Source organism: Xenopus laevis, chromosome 4L (assembly GCF_017654675.1).
Source record: "Xenopus laevis strain J_2021 chromosome 4L, Xenopus_laevis_v10.1, whole genome shotgun sequence".
In the NCBI taxonomy this organism is placed as follows: Eukaryota; Metazoa; Chordata; class Amphibia; order Anura; family Pipidae; genus Xenopus; species Xenopus laevis.
The window spans coordinates 147403794-147423496 of NC_054377.1; the positions used below are offsets into that span (position 1 = coordinate 147403794).

Below are 19703 nucleotides of genomic sequence, written 5' to 3' on the forward strand. Positions count from 1 at the left end.
CGATGTTGAATGAGCCAATAATTAAGTCACTTGTTTATAAAAAAGACAAAAACATGAAACTTAGATGATGCATTTTATATTCCTGATTTGTGCTCTTCACATCAGCATGTAGAACTGCCGAACCGGTTAAGTGTTTGTAAAAGGATTAGAGGAAAAAATTAACAAATTTCTCCACCGTCAAACACAACCTCTTGGACTGCTCCGTGTATTTAACATTGATTCCTTGCAGCTCAGAATATTAATTCCATGAAGTTTGTATGTTCTCCTGCTCCCTGGAGGTAGGGGGTCACTATACTTTTTTATTTTAGGATGGTGTCTCATTGTACAGACTAATGCTGGGAGTCACCGTACAGACTAACGCTGGGAGTTACTGTGACTAATGCTGGGAGTCACCGTATAGACTAATGCTGGGAGTCACTGTACAGACTAATGCTGGGAGTAACAGCGCAGACTAACGCTGGGAGTCACCGTATAGACTATAATACTGGGAGTCACCGTACAGACTAACACTTGGGAGTTACTGTGACTAATGCTGGGAGTCACCGCGCAGACTAACGCTGGGAGTCACTGTACAGACTAACGCTAACAGACTAACGCTGGGAGTCACTGTAGAGACTAACGCTGGGAGTCACCGTACAGACTAACGCTGGGAGTCACCGTACAGACTAACGCTGGGAGTCACCGCACAGGCTAACGCTGGGAGTCACAGCACAGACTAACGCTGGGAGTCACCGTACAGACTAACGCTGGGAGTCACCGCACAGACTAACGCTGGGAGTCACCGTACAGACTAACGCTGGGAGTCACAGTACAGACTAATGCTGGGAGTCACCGTACAGACTAACGCTGGGAGTCACTGTACAGACTAACGCTGGGAGTCACCGTACAGACTAACGCTGGGAGTCACTGTACAGACTAATGCTGGGAGTCACCGCGCAGACTAACGCTGGGAGTCACTGTACAGACTAATGCTGGGAGTAACAGCGCAGACTAACGCTGGGAGTCACCGTACAGACTAACGCTGGGAGTCACCGCGCAGACTAACGCTGGGAGTCACTGTACAGACTAATGCTGGGAGTAACAGCGCAGACTAACGCTGGGAGTCACCGTATAGACTATAATACTGGGAGTCACCGTACAGACTAACACTTGGGAGTTACTGTGACTAACGCTGGGAGTCACCGTACAGACGAACGCTGGGAGTCACCGTACAGACTAACGCTGGGAGTCACAGCACAGACTAACGCTGGGAGTCACCGTACAGACTAACGCTGGGAGTCACCGTACAGACTAACGCTGGGAGTCACCGCACAGACTAACGCTGGGAGTCACCGTACAGACTAACGCTGGGAGTCACCGTACAGACTAACGCTGGGAGTCACCGCACAGACTAACGCTGGGTATCACCGCACAGACTAACGCTGGGAGTCACCGTACAGACTAACGCTGGGAGTCACCGTACAGACTAACGCTGGGAGTCACCGTACAGACTAACGCTGGGAGTCACCGCACAGACTAACGCTGGGAGTCACCGTACAGACTAATGCTGGGAGTCACCGTACAGACTAACGCTGGGAGTCACTGTACAGACTAACGCTGGGAGTCACCGCGCAGACTAACGCTGGGAGTCACTGTACAGACTAATGCTGGGAGTAACAGCGCAGACTAACGCTGGGAGTCACCGTATAGACTATAATACTGGGAGTCACCGTACAGACTAACACTTGGGAGTTACTGTGACTAACGCTGGGAGTCACCGTACAGACGAACGCTGGGAGTCACCGTACAGACTAACGCTGGGAGTCACCGCACAGACTAACGCTGGGTATCACCGCACAGACTAACGCTGGGAGTCACCGTACAGACTAACGCTGGGAGTCACCGTACAGACTAACGCTGGGAGTCACCGCACAGACTAACGCTGGGAGTCACTGTCCTGTGTAACACTTGGGAATTACCGCACAGTCCAATGCTGAGAGACGCTGCACTTTGTAACGCTGGGAGTCACTGTGTGTTAAAGGAGAAGGAAAGGCTAAAACTAAGTAAGCTTTATCAGGAAGGTCTATATAAATACACCAGTAAACCCTCAAAGTAATGCTGCTCTGAGTCCTCTGTCAAAAGAAACACAGTATTTCTTTCCTTCTATTGTGTACTCATGGGCTTCTGTATCAGACTTCCTGTTTTCAACATAAACCTACAGGGCTTGGGTTTGAGCATGCTCAGTTTGCTTCTTCCCCCTCCCTCCTCCCATCCCTGCTGTAATCTGAGCTCAGAGCTGTAAGTGAGCAGGAAGAGACTTAAACAGGAAGTGATGTCACACCAAGCTTATATGGCAGCTGCTATCCTAAACAAACAGAGAGAGTGTCTAGAGCGTAAATCATTCTGCAGAATAAATATAGCATTCTAGCTTGCACTATTGTGGCTAATCTGTTGGCAATAAACTGTCTTGGAGCTTTCCTTCTCCTTTAATGCCAGGGTCACTGTGGCACGGAAAATTTATAATCTACATTGTGTTTCCCATACTAATAATTCAAACAAATAAAGGGAAAGTTCACATTTTGCATGAAAAAAAGAGGACTTTTTATTAAGAAACAACACAACGAATTAAAGTGAATATTTACAACTATTTAGTCCAATATAATAGCGTCACACCTTTTGCTGCAGTTTTATGCCGTGTTGGTTAGAAAAATGGATATTAAACCAGACACCGGATTGTTTCAGAACTCAGAACTGTGTTTAGGTGGGTCCTAACAGTGTGATGGCTCCAGCCCCTGATAATAATGGGGCACCGCAGAGCACTGGTTCTAGGAGCATTGTGGGTAGATTTGATAATTCACAACAGATTCAGCTCGTGATTGTGTAGGGAGTGTGGCTGTGGGACCCAATAAAGGGAACAAATTATCTCCACCAACACAATGTCATGTAAAAATGTGCTCTTCTGAGCAATTAAAGGGGACATACACCCTCCAACACAACATAATATAAACGTGTGCTCTTCTGAGCAATTAAAGGGGACATAAACCTTCCAACACAACATAATATAAACGTGTGCTCTTCTGAGCAATTAAAGGGGACATACACTCTCCAACACAAAATAATATAAACGTGTGCTCTTCTGAGCAATTAAAGGGGACATACACCTTCCAACACTACATAATATAAACGTGTGCTCTTCTGAGCAATTAAAGGGGACATACACCTTCCAACACTACATAATATAAACTTGTACTCTTCTGAGCAATTAAAGGGGACATACACCCTCAAACACAACATAATATAAACGTGTGCTCTTCTGAGCAATTAAAGGGGACATACACCATCCAACACAGCATAACATAAACGTGTGCTCTTCTGAGCAATTAAAGGGGGACATACACCCTCCAACACAACAAAATATAAACTTGCTTCATAAAAAAGCACCTTCCTACTGTTCTGTCTGGGAGGCCACATTGCTCTTTTTAGAATCCCACTGCCCACAGCATACTAAAAGTCCATTTTATGGTGGAATAGAGAAAGGGAACAAACATTAAATAAGGAAATTACAGTTAAAATAAAGACTCACGTTAAGACCTATAAAAACACATGATCAATTAATACCAATACTTGAAATCCTTTAGAACATTAGGTGGCTGGAATCGCAGATACAGCAGTAAATAATTAAAGGGGAACTAAACCACCTGCACCACAAAACATTTACATTAAGGCAAGTGGCACAGCAGCCAGTAAAGAAGAAGCAAACACACCAGTGCTAACACCCCCAACAATGGCAGATCGTTTGTTGTTCTGTGGGAAAGGACAAATGCAAGACATACCACCACCACCCCCCTATTTAAAGTCAATGGGAATTACCTAAAGAGGCTTTTCGAGGGTTAAAAAATGAATCTTCCTTTAAATCCTTACAACCACCTTAAGTGAAAAGCAAAAGGAAAAGCATTGTTTTTGTCTCAGTTCCCCTTTATTCCAATAGGAGGCAATTAACTCAGGGCTTTCTAACCTTAAAGGGTTGTTCATCTTTGAGTTATATAGAGAGTGATATTCTGAGACAATTTCCAATTGGATTTCATTTTTTATTATTTGTGGTTTTTTGAATTTTTTTTAAAGTTTTGCTTTGTATCAGCAGCTCTCCAGTTTGCAGTTTCAGCCATCTGGTTGCTAGGATCCAATTTCCCCTAGCAACATTGCTTTGAATAAGTGACTGGAATACGAATAGGAGAGCGTCTCCTATTACTCCTCTCCTAAAGGGCTTAGGAGAGGAGTAATATAAAGTAGCAATAAATATATAGCCTTGTTTTTTGTTTGTTTTTTTAGATGGGTCAGTGACCCCCTTTTGAAAGCTGGAAAGAGTCAGAAGAAGGCGGCAAATAATTAATAATAACAAAAAAAAAAAACTGTAAAAAAAAAATAACGAAGGCCAATCAAAAAGTTGCTTAGAATTAGCCATTCTATAACATATTAATAAAAGTTAACTTAAAGGTGAACCATCCCTTTTTGACATTGCCAGCTGTTGCAATTCTCAGCCTCTGCAGAGAGCTGGGGAGGCTGGGAGTTATAGTAGGACAATAGCTGTAAAGAATGCAAACTGTACATCCTGGTCATCCAATGAGCTTCAAGTCCCAAGTATCTTTTTAAGACAGGAGGTTTGGCTAAATCAGATTTATCTCAAGTTTCAATGATAGGTTTGCCAACAGCAGTCTAGCTCTACCCTGCCCTCTACAGGCCACAAAGCAAACTTACTTCCAAATGGATTTGATCCAAAGAACATTATTACACGTGTATCTATTAACCAGTCTGTGCCCTTTATAGTGATGCTCTTAACTAAAGCTTAAATAAAGAAGTAGCTAGAAATGTTGTACATGATGTTTCGTGCTTCTGTACCAGCCCAAGGCAACCACAGCCCTTTAGCAGTAAAGATCTGTGTCTCCAAAGATGCCCCAGTAGCTCCCCATCTTCTTTTCTGCTGATTCACTGCACATGCTCTGTGCTGCTGTCACTTACTGAGCTTAGGGACCCACTCACAATATACAGTACACATAGAATAGAAATGTCACAATATAAGGCTGATTAGTAATTAATACAGATAATTACTACATGGCAGCACAGAAACCAGTGCAATTAGCATCAGAATTTAATAATCAGCAAACCTGTAGCATCAGCTTATATTACAGGGGAAGCTCATTTTCTGCTGGATAATTAGTGACGAGCCCTAAGCTTAGCTTCTCAACAGCCAATCAGAGCCCACTGAGCATGTGAGTGTCACAGACACTTTCCAAGATGGTGACCCCCTGTGACAAGTTTGAAGTCCTGGATCATTGCTGCTATTGACAAGCTGAAACTTTAGCCTTGTGCAATAAGTTCACTATATAAAATATGGCGTTTTTAGCCACATTCATTTTTAGGGTTTAGTTCTCCTTTAAATTCTACATTGGTCAACTCAAGATAGAACCGGGGGGATTTTCTGCATGATAATGCGGCCACTTGGGGGATGCTAAATTATTGGCATCTATAAATGGTGTAGGAATCCTCCCTGGGAAAACAATCCCAAGCCTACATGATTTACTTTACCTTTACTGAATAATAAACATAAAGCTGGCAACATAAATAAGGTTTACTGTCCATTTAGATGATGAAGAGACATTTCAAACAAAACATTTAGGAGAATGGTGTTTCCAAGATCTGTAAGCAGCACTACGTAGCCTTTAACGGCCAATCAGAGGTTTGCTTTAATTATTCTAATGGGAGCAGAATAATAACTGCCGACTGGTTGCTATGGGTTACCTCATATTAGTGGATATCTAACAAGAAACAAACTCTTTTTACCATGAAGCTTGGAATACAAAGTGTGAGGGATGTGAGAAGGTTTTGGTCTGCCCTTTGCACCCAAGTTTCTCCCTTGTCTCTGTGCTGCCTGTGCTCTCAATAGGAAGTACATTATAAAGAAGGGAATAAGGAAGACAATATTTGTGGCTAAAGCATCCCCCTCAGGAAGGATTGAGGGTAAATAAGAGTTCATTTCCTACATTTGCTGGTTAGCAATATTTTATTTATACATTTTTTATACATTTTTTCATTAAAAGAAGCAAAAACATAGATTTCCAGAAACAAAAAGCTTTGTGGACCTTGCACCTACATAGGTGGTATATCACTCTTTTTCAACCTGAAAATTAAATATACATTTATAATCCATAACACTTTCCCCCCCCCCCTGCTCATTGTCAGAACCCCCCATTGGGATTCACCACGGAGGAGGGGAGAGTAAGGGGGTTAAACAATGAATTCAACACCAAAAAGAATGACAGTGGTCACTCTAGTCACGTTCACATCTATGGCATGAATAGATACACTTTTGTCCAAAATGCTCCCCCTCACCCACAGTTAAACCTTTATATTTTTATGAAATTACAAAATAATCCACCCACCCCCCGCTCATCACATAGTTTTGACAGTTCTCAATCCTTCTGGGTTAGTTTAGAAGAAAAAACCTTGTAAGAAAATATCACACAGGGCTGGGATGTTATCGACAGTGGAAACAATAGAAACTCACATCTCAACAGATTAAATTAATGAGCGGACAAGGAAAATGTTAAAAAAGGAGAAATGCAAAGGAAAAGTAGACAGTAAAAGTATCAAAGTCAGTTTTTTACAGTTTCTTTCCCAAAAATGCTTTTTTTTTTTTTTTAAGTCCTAAAGTCAATAGATTTATGGCAGACAGGACATCTCAGAGAGAGAGAATGCAGGAGGCCTGCAGATCATAGAGCAAGTCACCAACCTGGGTTAACGGTGAAGAATCTGTTGTCCACTTCTTTGTCCTCTTTTGACCTTGACCTGTGTATTGTGGTGGTTAGATCTACATAATAGTCTTCTGTGGACGTCACAATGGTGCGTGACGGGCCTGCTGCCGTTGCCGCAGGCTCTGTTCCCGGGGGATCTATTAAAGAAGTATTTCCGTTTTCCTGCGGATCAGTTATAGTTTCATTGGCGCCGGCCTCTCCTACTTTATCAGTGGAGGCGGCAGTTGGGGTGGACTCAGTGTGGTTCTGGACCTCTGAAGAACGTGTTGAAGAACTTTTCTCCTTCTTCTCAGACTCTTTCTCACTTTCCTCATCCTGGTCCCGCTCACCATCTTCTCCCTCACCCTTTTCATCCTTTTCTCCTTCCTCTGTCCCTTCCTTGTTTTGGGTAGGAGAAGCATCACTATCTGAGCCTGTGGAGGGTAAAGGTTCAGTGGTGGAGACAACCGGTTTGGCTGCCTGCTTACTAGTAGGAGAAACAGTAGTAGGAAGGCGCGTGGGCCACACAGTGCTAGGAAAGGAAGGCAAACCACCACCACTAAAGCCAAGACCCGCGAGCAAAGTACTGGTCACCACGGAAGCCACTGTCGCTTGACTCCCACTAGAAGAAGGGCCCATGCCAGTCGCCATGGAAACAAAAGAAAAAGGAATGCCTGAAGAAGTCCACGTAGAGGATCCAGAACTGATTGGTGCCATGTCAGCGGAGGAGGCAGGAGAAACAGTAGGCTTGAAGAGATCACCAAGGGGGGGAGAAAAGGAAAGAGAGAAGAAAGTGTCAGTATAATACCTGATATTGGACCTTCGACAACTTCTCTCTTGCGAGAATGACCAAGTTTCCCTTGCTGCGTTACGTTGGGAAAGAAAAAAAAAATCAGATCTAACCAGGGGGTTCAAAATAAAACTGCACCTTGCTCGAGGCAATGGTTGAGGATACATACGAATCAACACACACACTTTGGATAATGTCACTGGTGTAAAGCCTATCCAACAAGCGCTCCAGACTCACTTTATGTAAGCCCAGAACAGCACTGAGTGGGGGAAGTGTATTGGCCTTAATATTGGTAGGAGGCACTACTCCAACTGGTATCCCCTAAGACTTCAACATGATTGTAGCACCCTCAAACCTCACCTCCAGTGAAGGACTGCAGTATTTTTCCACTAGGGAGGCATAATCCTCCTATAGGTTGGAGCATAGTTAATACCTGTACTCCGGATTGCAGAAGGATGACAGACAGAACTGCCTCTTGCTGGAACTTGGTAAATTAGGCTTTTTTGTTTGCAGTAATAGACTACAAGACCAATGGAAAACAGTAAGGCTTTTGGCTGGCAGAGAATTCTGGGAATTGCAGTTCAACTGCAGACGATAGACTCAGTGACATATTGTGTGTGTTTGACTACATGAAAATCCAGAGCCAACTTTTACTTTAAAAAAAATCTTTAATTCCCAGCATTTTATTTACAGTCTTGGCCACCGGAGGTCACCATTGTGTCATCACCCAGTGCCGGCAGTCGTACAGTTTACCGATATGAAAATAAAGAAAAAAAAAAAATGGCACCGACAGAGAAATCCGGATTTCCTTAATACATTCAATACATTTCCTGCGGACGCAAAGGGGAAGCGCCGCTTCAGACTTGGATTCAGAAGTTAAACGTTATTATTACTACTGGTTGGGGGGAGGCAGAGGAGCAGTTGTACAGCAGAATTATTAATGTGCTTGTATATTTCATATATGAGTCTTGTTTTCTTGTTTTATTTAAGTCTCATGCCAACCTTTGGCTGCTAAGTGGCTAGTGGAAATTGTTTCTCACTAACCCAAAATGGTACTAGACCTTGCAGCGAAACTGCCGTCTCTATTGTGACATCATTGCTTGGATTTTTGAGCCCTGTGTGAATTTCTAGGGGTAGATCAAGCCTTACCCCCTGCTCTAACACCGACCCATCTCCTATCTAACAGTAGTATGGCCTCCTTTGTCCTAATCTTGCACTGGGTAAAGCAAATGCAGGGCACTAGGGAATTCTGGAGTCCCAATATTACATGCAAAACATTACTTTTGGCTTTACATTCCCTTTAAATTCTCGTATTAAAGGAGTGGTTCACCTTAAAGTTAACTTTCAGTATGTCATACTAAATGACTTTTCAATTGGGCTTCATTAATTATTTTTTATCGTTTTTGTTTTGTTTTTTCAATTATTTACCACCTTCTTTTGACTCTTTCCAGCTTTCAAATGTGGGTCACTGACCCCATCTAAACAAAAATGCTCTGCAAGACTAAAAATATATTGTGATCGCTACTTTTTATTACTCCTCTTTCTATTCAGGCCTCTCCTATTCATATTCCAGTCTCTTATTCAAATCAGTGCATGGTTGCTAGGGGAATTAGAAAGGTCTGTGGGTTCCTCCCAAATGTCAGCTTTTGGGGGTTGGTTCACCTTTAAGTTAACTTTTAGTATGTTATAGAATGGCTAATTCTAAGCAACTATTCAACTGGCTTTCATTTATTTGTTTATTTTATAGATTTTTAATTATTTCCCTTCTTCTTCTGACTTGTCAGGTTTCAAATTGGGGTCACTGACCCCATCTAAAAAAACAAATGCTCTGTAAGGCTACAAATATATTGTTATTGCTACTTTTTATTAATCATCTTTCTATTCAGGCCTCTCCTATTCATATCCCAGTCTCTTATTCAAATCATTGCATCGTTGCTAGGGGAATTTGGACCCTAGCAACCAGATGGCTGAAACTGCAAACTGGAGAGCTGCTGAATAAAAAGCTAAATAACTCTAAAACCATAAATAGTAAAAAATGAAGACCAATTGCAAATTGTCTCAGAATATCTCTCTCTTCCTTGGTGCCCTCCCCGGGCAGCTGTTTGATGGGCACTGGCTGGAATAAGTCCCTAATTAAGCATTCAGGCCGTCTCAGCCTCGCCAGTACAATAGAATTAATCATACTCTGCCATTCCCAAGCAGCAAAAATTAAATTGGCAGTTTTGCAGCAATCGCCAGTTTAATGTTGACTTGAAAGCAGCCCCCTACCTAATTGGGCTTTGATTTAAGAGATATAAAGCAGCGATTACCGCCATGCCGTCTGCCAGGGATCTCCCAATAGCCAAATATACAAGAGCAGAGAGGGAGGCCGTTTTGCGTTCCAGCCCTGGGGAATAAACGTATGGAGCAAATCAAAGTTCGGACAACTTACCACGCCTGTTTTCACGATCCTGGTCCCTTCGAATATTCGTGTTGTGTTGGCTGAAACAAGAGACAAATAAGAACAACAGGGTGACTTTAGGGGTGTCAGTCTGTCACCGCTCATTATTATTTAATATCATCAGGGACGGTGACAAGGCAATTGGAGGGACGTTTTCTGACAGAGGCAATAAGAGGTCAAATTGCCCAGTCGGCTATAAGTCTAAATAATAAGGGATTGTTCTGTTTATGACCACTAGAGGCGCTGCTGCTGCTGAGCACGTCCCCAGGTAAAGGCGCCTCTTGCAAAAGATGAAATGTTTATGGCAAAGCAGCCAGTGTCCCTCTGCATCAGTGATACCCAATAGGCAGCACGTGGCCCCCATTCTAATTGCATGACTTGCAGCCATTTCTAGGTAAAATAAATAGTCTTAATATCCATAAATTAGGCCTTATACCGCCCTGTGCTCCATATTTAAGGGAGCTGATAATGCAAAATCTTGCTTAGTGATTCCTATACTTGGTATAGTTTTATGGGACCTCTTTGTACAGACTATGAGCAAACTTAGGGACTGTTCCTGCTGAATTGTGCTTAGTACAGGCGAATACCTTTGCTGCCATAGTTTTATGAGATCTCTCTGTACAGACTATGAGCAAACTTAGGGACTGTTCCTGCTGAATTGTGCTTAGTACAGGGAATACCTATGCTGCCATAGTTTTATGGGATCTCTTGGTACAGACTATGAGCAAATTTAGGGGGCTGTTCCTGCTGAATTGTGCTTAGTACAGGGGAATACCTATGCTGCCATAGTTTTATGGGATCTCTCTGTACAGACTATGAGCAAATTTAGGGGACTGTTCCTGCTGAATTGTGCTTAGTACAGGGAATACCTATGCTGCCATAGATTTATGGGATCTCTCTGTACAGACTATGAGCAAACTTAGGGACTGTTCCTGCTGAATTGTGGTTAGTACAGGGAATACCTATGCTGCCATAGTTTTATGGGATCTCTCTGTACAGACTATGAGCAAACTTAGGGACTGTTCCTGCTGAATTGTGCTTAGTACAGGGAATACCTATGCTGCCATAGTTTTATGGGATCTCTCTGTACAGACTATGAATATTTCCTTTTTCCATCCACATGGCTGTACTCCCTGGTTATTTATCAGTGTAGGGTTGGTAAATAAGGGCTACAGTTGACATGTTTTGGCCAGTGTGGAAGACGGCAGGACTATGGGATTGGGTAAAGGTTGCTGGGCCAGACAGCCTGAGATTAATGGAGTCTTGGATGAAGGATGAATCTGCAAGATAAGTCATTAACACCGAAGGTTCAGAGAGGAAGGGGTTTAAAGAAAGTAAAATGAACCATAATTAAGGTTAAAGAGTTAAAATATTATTCAGCGAATGAATGAACATTCCTAATAAGGCGCAGGAAATATTCTTTCCTATTGGCGCCATGTGGAATCCCTGTTGTTTTCCTTAAATCAATGTCAGTAAGCCGGGCTGATGCCTCCAGATATTAATGGCCTCCCTCGCGGGGACGTCCCTGCGCTCCTTCTCCATATTGAACGGGTCACCGGTAAAGAACATTTTGGTGCTTGGGGTAAACAACTCGCAGAGCCGGGGCCTTTCCAGCAACAGATGCACTAATTAAGCTTAACAGATTGATTAAGGAGCCTGTGTGAGGACTTGCTTCTTCAGCAACACATGCCCCATTACTCCTCGGTAGGGGCTGACAGCAGGCACCGTCTATCCAGATTAGTTTTCAAGTTTACCGTCCATGAAAACCGGCCACTTTTTTTTTTTTTTTTTTTTGCTGCGCTAGGAAATATCTGCGAAATATTGGCTCAATTTGGTGCCTTTTATTTTAAACGTATCCCACGCGGTCTCACTGGGACAGAGGAATATTTAAAAAATACAAATATGAATAATAAATACATTAAAACGTGCCAAATTCTTCTGTTTATTTTAAACTGAAATAAAAAAAAATGGCTAAAACATTTCGGCAGACTTGGCAAAGTTGAAGCCTCTGCAGCTGCACGATCATGTGACTATTACTTCCTTCCTGTTACAAACACCTATTGGCTTGCTATAGGTCATACCTCCCAACTGTCCCTTTTTCGGAGGGACAGTCCCTCTTCTGACAGCTCAACCTGCAGTCCCTCATTTGTACTGGAAAGTCCCTCTTTTCTCTGCACTGAACAGCCAGAAAAAGAAACAAAGTTTCTCACTTAATTGGCTTTTAGCAGAGAGCCCAGAACAGCTAACAGGTGCAAATAAGATAATTTGTAACAATTTTGATCAGGAGAAATATTTTCAAACTTTCATAATCTGCCAAATTTTGTAAAACAAACATGGTAATTAGGGGGTGTGGCCACAGAAAGGGGTGTGGTCAAAAAATTGCACTACATGCGGAAAAATTTTCTTTGTCCCTCTTTTTACTTCCAAAATGTTGGGAGGTATGTATAGGTTGCTATGGGTTACAAGACCCTATTGAGAGAAGCAACATACAGAATACAGACAGAGAGAAATGCGGCTTTTTTTTTTACCTTGGAACAACATGGTCTGGCTGAAGTCACTGCGCATGTCGTTTTGGCACACGGCCTGAACCCGGAACAAGTAGAGGATATCCGGCGAAACGTGGTTAATGATGGCTTTCTGTTTAAATAAAAAAAATGGTTTTGTTAGTTTACGGCATGAAGACTAGTTTAATACGAGAATTAAATGGGGTTGTTCACCTTTGAATAAGAGACTGGAATATGAATAGGAGAGGCCTGAATAGAAAGATGAGGAATAAAAAGTAGCAATAACAATAGATTTGTAGCCTTACAGAGCATTTGTTTTTTCAATGGGGTCAGTGACCCCCCTTTGAAAGCTGGAAAGAGTCTGATATAGAAGGCAAATATTTCAAAAACTATAAAAAAGAAAAAACCAAGGCCAGTTGAAAAGTTGCTTAGAATTAGCCATTCTATAATATACTAAAAGTTAAAGGTGTACCACCCCTTTAAGATGATATTTCGGGGTGAACACACAGGCTTGCCCTAGATATTTTCAGAATTATGAATGATACACCAATGAATTCCTATATCCAACTAATGAGCAAATAAAATCCATGGCAGTAATGTTTGGGTACCGATATCTATTGCACCGATGCAGATTATGAAGAGCTCAGAACACAATGAGCATGTGCAGAGTCAGTGACAACTGGGAGACGCCAAGATCAGAGGGGTCCTATATGACATGCAGGGCAGGGTGCAAAGTGAGGGGGGGAAAAAAGGGGTTCACGCCGCCAGGTTTTTACAGTTTGCACCCTGACCTGTATTGCAAATGCCGAGACCCGTTTTTGCCCCATAAATACAATGTTGCCTATGTTCAGTAGCCTTATATAGGGGGCGGAGGGACATGTAGGCGTGAACCTTCCTGCCCCCTAACTTGTACCATTTAGGCAGTATCTCTGGGTACAGTCTGCAGTGGGATCTGTACTTACTGCCTCCACGTTGCACCTTATGTCTAGGGGTGCCACCTTTTCAGGCTGCACAATCCAGGAGGCGGGGCAAGTCTGTGACATCACAAGGAGGAGCAATGGCTTCACAGGGTGGGGCTATGAATTGGCAATCAGCTATTGGCCAATCTTCACATCAATCTAGGAGAATCCTGCCCAGTTTTCCAAATAGATTTGACCCGGGGAGCACTTTAAAAAAAACTGGGCTGTCCAGGTCAAACCCCAACAGGTACCAACCCTACTTATGCCGGATTTTTAATCTGGTGAATCCAGTTTTGGGGTGCAGAGTGCCATACCTCCCAAAATGGGAAAAACGAAGAGAGGGACAAAAACTTGTGCAGCGCGTAGATAAATTTTTTGGCCATGCATATTGTATGGCCACACCCCCTAATTACCATGTCCATTTTACAAAACTTGGTAGGTTATTAATGTCTGAACGCATTTTTTTGTGGTTTTTATGTGTTATTACAGCTAATGAAGGCGAATTGTCCTTTAAGCTGCAAGTCAGTTTCCCCAAGAGACCTGCTTATCTTAAATTGTTACAATTGTTTCTTTGTTTATCTTAAATTGTTACAAATGCATCCAAGTGCAGCTGCTCAGTGTTCTGTGCTGTCTCTGTCAAAAGCCTCTTGTTTTAATTAATTTTCAGAAACTTTTTTTTTTCTGGCGTCCGTGCAGGAGATCAAAGAGAAAGTCAGGACATTTCTGTAACAATCCGGGACTGCGGGCTGAGCTGTCAAAATATGGACTGTCCCGCAGAAAACGGGACAGTATGGAGTGGAACAGAGCTCCTGCCACAATAAAGAGCAGAGACACTAGGAAGACAGACAGACGGACAATATCCGCAGCTTCGGAACAGAAAGAAAAAACCTCTAACTCCCTAACAAGGAACATTTCCATTCTAGTCACATTCTCCACGACACTCGTCCCAAGATCTCCAAGTCCCTAAATACTCCAGAAGGGATTAATTTACAACTGTCATGCCTGTCATTAAAAAAAAGGCGATTTTAAGAGCTCAATAATGCTTTCCCTTCACACAGGAACGTCTGAGGATATTTATGCGGCCAGTAAAACAGACAGATCCGTGTATTTCACTTGTCTCCTTATTTAACACTTTATTTATTTATTTTGGGTCTTTACGGAGCAATAAAATCGCAGGTGCATCTGTCTCTGTTCCATGTGTGAGGAGCCCCCCGCTCAGTCCCATCAATAATGCATGTGATGCTTTCTCTGATCTTCTGGAAACATGTGACATACATGCATCTTATGTGAATGGGAGACACACGCCAATGACACGCATTCACAGCTCCTTTCATACGAGCTACAAAAACAGGGGCCTCTTGAGGAATGGGATCTTGATTTGTCTTATTGGGGGTTCTGCTGGGATTTGAACCCACTCCAGTCTCTCCTGCTCTATTCCAGCTCTGTCCCACTCCCGTCTGTCTCTCAAGGCTTACCCCTGTTCCCAATTGGACCCCCCACTGTCACCACTTTCTCCTTTGGAAACCCCCAACATTTTATATAGTTCAGTCCAACTGTTTCACAATCTGAAATGGTTTGGGAGTCACATGACACCCACAGAGGTGCTCAAGATCTGGAGGCCAAGAAATCGGAAGAGCTTCTATCCTAATAATTCCGACATGAGAAATCAGCAGGTACAAATAGAATTGGGGGAACCACATGAAAGGAACACTGAGTTTAAGGACAACCTTAGATACCTTCTGATTTGTGATATCAATCTAATTGCAAGAAAACCCTTCCCTTGGTATAATTTGGCCACAGGTGATTGGGGTAAGACATTAGTGTGGCTATATAACCCCCCGACTCATTGCCCCACGTACATGTATTTCCTGATATTTGCTGGGTGTGATCTTCATCTGATTTACTCTTCCTGACCCGTTGCCTGTCCTTGACCATTGCAGTTTCACTTGGATCCTGACTTTGTACTGCGATACTGTTTGGCCTGACCCCGGCCTGTTTATCCAGACTATGCTCCTGGTTCCTGATCCTGTATTGGCTGATTGGTACTGACCCGGCCTGTTGCACAACTGCACTTTCTGCTCTCCATCATTCCTGTATACGTTACGGTTCCCTTGTCTGCCCAGAACCCCCCTTGGTCCTCTCACTTTAAGACCTGACGGCATCCAAGTAGTGGAGGGCTCCCCCCGAAGTGAAAGGGGACTATTATAGGCAAAAGCCTAACCGGGACATTGGGGTTTGTTGTGGAGTTTGGGATACCCTACGTTACACTTTCCCCTCCATATTAACATAGCTTTGTGCCCTGTACCCCAATTCTGAATTCTCCCATCCCCTTTGTCACCATACACACCCCCTCATCTCCTGCTTCTTCAGCCGGGGGGTCTTTATAGGTCCAAGGCCCAACATTCTCCTTGTCCTCTTAGTGTGAATGGGTTACCGAGTCCTGTGTCGCTATTGTGTTTGTTGTGTTTATGAGACGTTGTACAGTATTAACTTATATATTTATATTATATTTACACAAGAAGGTTGTCTAAGGCCAAAGGGACTCTGGGACCCAAATACTGACTTTGTTTTACGTACATGGGACAGGGCAGGTAAGTACATATGACGGACAGGTAGGACTATATGATGGGTAGGTAAGTACATATGATGGGCAGGTAAGTACATATGATGGGCAGGTAAGTACATATGATGGGCAGGTAAGTACATATGATGGGCAGGTAAGTACATATGATGGGCAGGTAAGTACATATGATGGGCAGGTAGGATTGTATAATGGGCAGGTAAGTACATCTGGTGAGTCAACTCACCCCTCGACCCTAACCAGGTGTGCCTCTGTATTTATAGACTCGCTCAGACGTCTTGGAAGGGGCACAAGTGGGTGTATGTTGTAGTTCAGCACAAACCAGTCTATGGCCCGTGAAGGTTGTGTGTCAGTTCAAACCCACCTGACGTGTGAGTCCTACAGGTCTCGATCCGTCCCCCTAGCAGGGAAGGGAAGTGGATAGGACAGGGCAGATTAGTGCACACAATGGGCAGGTAAGTACATAAGACAGGGCAGGTAAAAACACATACGATGGGCAGGTAAGTGCACACAATGGGCAGGTAAGTACATAAGACAGGGCAGGTAAAAACACATACGATGGGCAGGTAAGTGCATAGGACAGGACAGGTAAAAGTACATACGATGGGCAGGTAAGTGCACACAATGGGCAGGTAAGTGCATAGGACAGGACAGGTAAAAGTACATACGATGGGCAGGTAAGTGCATAGGACAGGACAGGTAAAAGTACATACGATGGGCAGGTAAGTGCACACAATGGGCAGGTAAGTACATAGGACATGACAGGTAAGTACATATGGGCATAGGAAGGGGCAGGTGCATAAATATTAATGTCCTTTTGATTTCTCTTTCTTTAGTCAGCAGACACCAGGGGGTTTCATAGGGCAAAGACTGAGACACTGATAGGGGGGAGGTGGCTTTGGCCTCGCTGTTTGTTAATTATATTAATCAGTTTTCTTCTAAACTAGCCGTCCCCATGTGCCTGTCATTGTGACAAAGAGAAGGTTCCGGAACATCATAACCTTGGGTGTCTTTCAGCCGATTCCTTCCAGACTCCGTGATCCGAAAACTATTCTCCGACATGACCCAGATAACAACGTCTAGTGGGGGAATCGGAATACGAATGAAAATGAAGGAGATAATCTTCATCTCAAAGCCTTATTATAAAGTGTATTGAACATCCCCCCCGGGATGAGCGGCTCTTATAAAATATAGATCTCGTTTATTGTCATTAGGAATCTCATTCTCCCCGATCATTTACACAATCGCTGAAATCATTAGACCACCGGCTCCCCCTCATTAACATTATACGAGGCTCGTTCAGGCCTCAAAGTGTCACTTTGATTTCCACGTGTGAAAGTATTAAATGGCCAAATGCCTGTGATTCCTCCTACTGAGGGGAAAATGCTGAATGGGGATAAATGTGAAATACAGTTGAGAAGGGAAAATTATATTTACATTTTAAAAATTGTTCCTTTTTTTTTTTTTCTTACTGTCCAAACTTTATAACTAACAGGGCCACCCCTTGGTCCTTATCTAAGAGGGAGACAGAACTACATAAATTAAAAAAGGAAAATACAAATACTCATAGTCTGTGCAGAGAGATCCCATAAAACTATGGCAGCATAGGTATTCCCTGTACTAAGCACAATTCAGCAGGAACAGTCCCCTAAGTTTGCTCATAGTCTATACAGAGAGATCCCATAAAACTATGGCAGCATAGGTATTCCCCTGTACTAAGCACAATTCAGCAGGAACAGTCCCCTAAGTTTGCTCATAGTCTATACAGAGAGATCCCATAAAACTATGGCAGCATAGGTATTCCCCTGTACTAAGCACAATTCAGCAGGAACAGCCCCTAAGTTTGCTCATAGTCTGTACAGAGAGATCCCATAAAACTATGGCAGCATAGGTATTCCTTGTACTAAGCACAATTCAGCAGGAACAGTCCCCTAAGTTTGCTCATAGTCTGTACAGAGAGATCCCATAAAACTATGGCAGCGTAGGTATTCCCCCTGTACTAAGCACAATTCAGCAGGAACAGCCTCATAAGTTTGCTCATAGTCTGTACAGAGAGATCCCATAAAACTATAGCAGCATAGGTATTCCCTGTACTAAGCACAATTCAGCAGCAACAGCCCCTAAATTTGCTCATAGTCTATACAGAGAGATCCCATAAAACTATGGCAGCATAGGTATTCCCTGTACTAAGCACAATTCAGCAGGAACAGTCCCTAAGTTTGCTCTTAGTCTGTGCAGAGAGATCCCATAAAACTATGGCAGCATAGGTATTCCCCCTGTACTAAGCACAATTCAGCAGGAACAGCCCCTAAGTTTGCTCATAGTCTGTACAGAGAGATCCCATAAAACTATGGCAGCATAGGTATTCCCCTGTACTAAGCACAATTCAGCAGGAACAGCCTCATAAGTTTGCTCATAGTCTGTACAGAGATCCCATAAAACTATAGCAGCATAGGTATTCCCTGTACTAAGCACAATTCAGCAGCAACAGCCCCTAAGTTTGCTCATAGTCTATACAGAGAGATACCATAAAACTATGGCAGCATAGGTATTCCCCTGTACTTAGCACAATTCAGCAGGAACAGCCCTTTTAAGTTTGCTCATAGTCTGTACAGAGAGATCCCATAAAACTATGGCAGCATAGGATTCCCTGTACTAAGCACAATTCAGCAGGAACAGCCTCATAAGTTTGCTCATAGTCTGTAGAGAGAGAGAGAGAGAGAGAGGTAGTACACAACTATGGCAGTAAATAAGTATTCCTCTGTCCTAAACTGTGCAGGAAGGGTACAAGGAGTATTAAACACCTAATAACAGGGATCAGAAACATGTGCAATTAATAAATGGCAGGTGCAGTCTCTAAGTAACAGGCGAGTATGTCAGCAGCCAATCTAACCAAGGTCTCTACATTTTATTGACAGTGTGTCAAGGTAAGTGTGATTAATTGGTGGCATTGAGAATGGAGTAACATCGTCCATCCCATTCACATTCAGGCTGAGCCGGGAGGGGGGGGGAGGTAGATTTACTTTTCCATCTGCTTAATATTAGGTCGGCCTTTCTATTCCTGGTGCTGGAATATGTTAAGACAGGAGGGCGAATCTCACTGATTAATTGCAGGAAAGTGAAGAGTCAGGTAGTAGCGACGCAGACGTGAGTAATCGTTATGTAATACATTAAAGGGATTCTGTCAGGATTTTTATGGTGTCGTTTTTATTTCTAAATGACACTGTTTACACTGAAAATAATTCACTCTACAATATAAAATTTCATTCCTGAACCAACAAGTGTATTTTTTAGTTGTAATATTGGTGTGTAGGTGCATCTCAGGTCATTTTGTCTGGTCATGTGATTTCAGAAAGAGCCAGCACTTTAGGATGGAACTGCTTTCTGGCAGGCTGTTGTTTCTCCTACTCAATGTAACTGAATGTGTCTCAGTGGGACCTGGATTTTACTATTGAGAGCTGTTCTTAAGCTCCCAATAGACGCAAAGATTTTTGTTACTGAACGACTTATTTTAACTAAATCCGACCAATCCTTCGAAATTATCGTGCGGTTAGTGGGATTTGAACGATCGTACATCTTACGATTTTTCAGCCGACATCTGTCAGAAAATTGATCGGCCAGGTTAAAAAATCTTTATCGGTCCCAGTGCAATCTATCTATGT

General features: G+C 42.9%; 1 protein-coding gene across 2 annotated transcripts in view; it reads right to left on the reverse strand.

Annotated features, from left to right (window-relative positions):
- ptprg.L (protein tyrosine phosphatase, receptor type G L homeolog) overlaps positions 1–19703 on the reverse strand; it is a 335758-nt gene that overhangs the window by 61874 nt on the left and 254181 nt on the right. Inside the window, exons 10-13 of one of the 2 annotated variants that reach the window (XM_041590933.1) lie at positions 12526–12634; positions 9989–10038; positions 7576–7630; positions 6767–7201 (exon numbers count right to left, since the gene is read on the reverse strand). In XM_041590933.1, coding sequence (XP_041446867.1) covers positions 6767–7201; positions 7576–7630; positions 9989–10038; positions 12526–12634 — 649 coding nt within the window. Of the gene's footprint in view, positions 1–6766; positions 7515–7575; positions 7631–9988; positions 10039–12525; positions 12635–19703 lie in introns of both variants that reach the window. The other variant, XM_041590932.1, reaches the window with a different exon arrangement.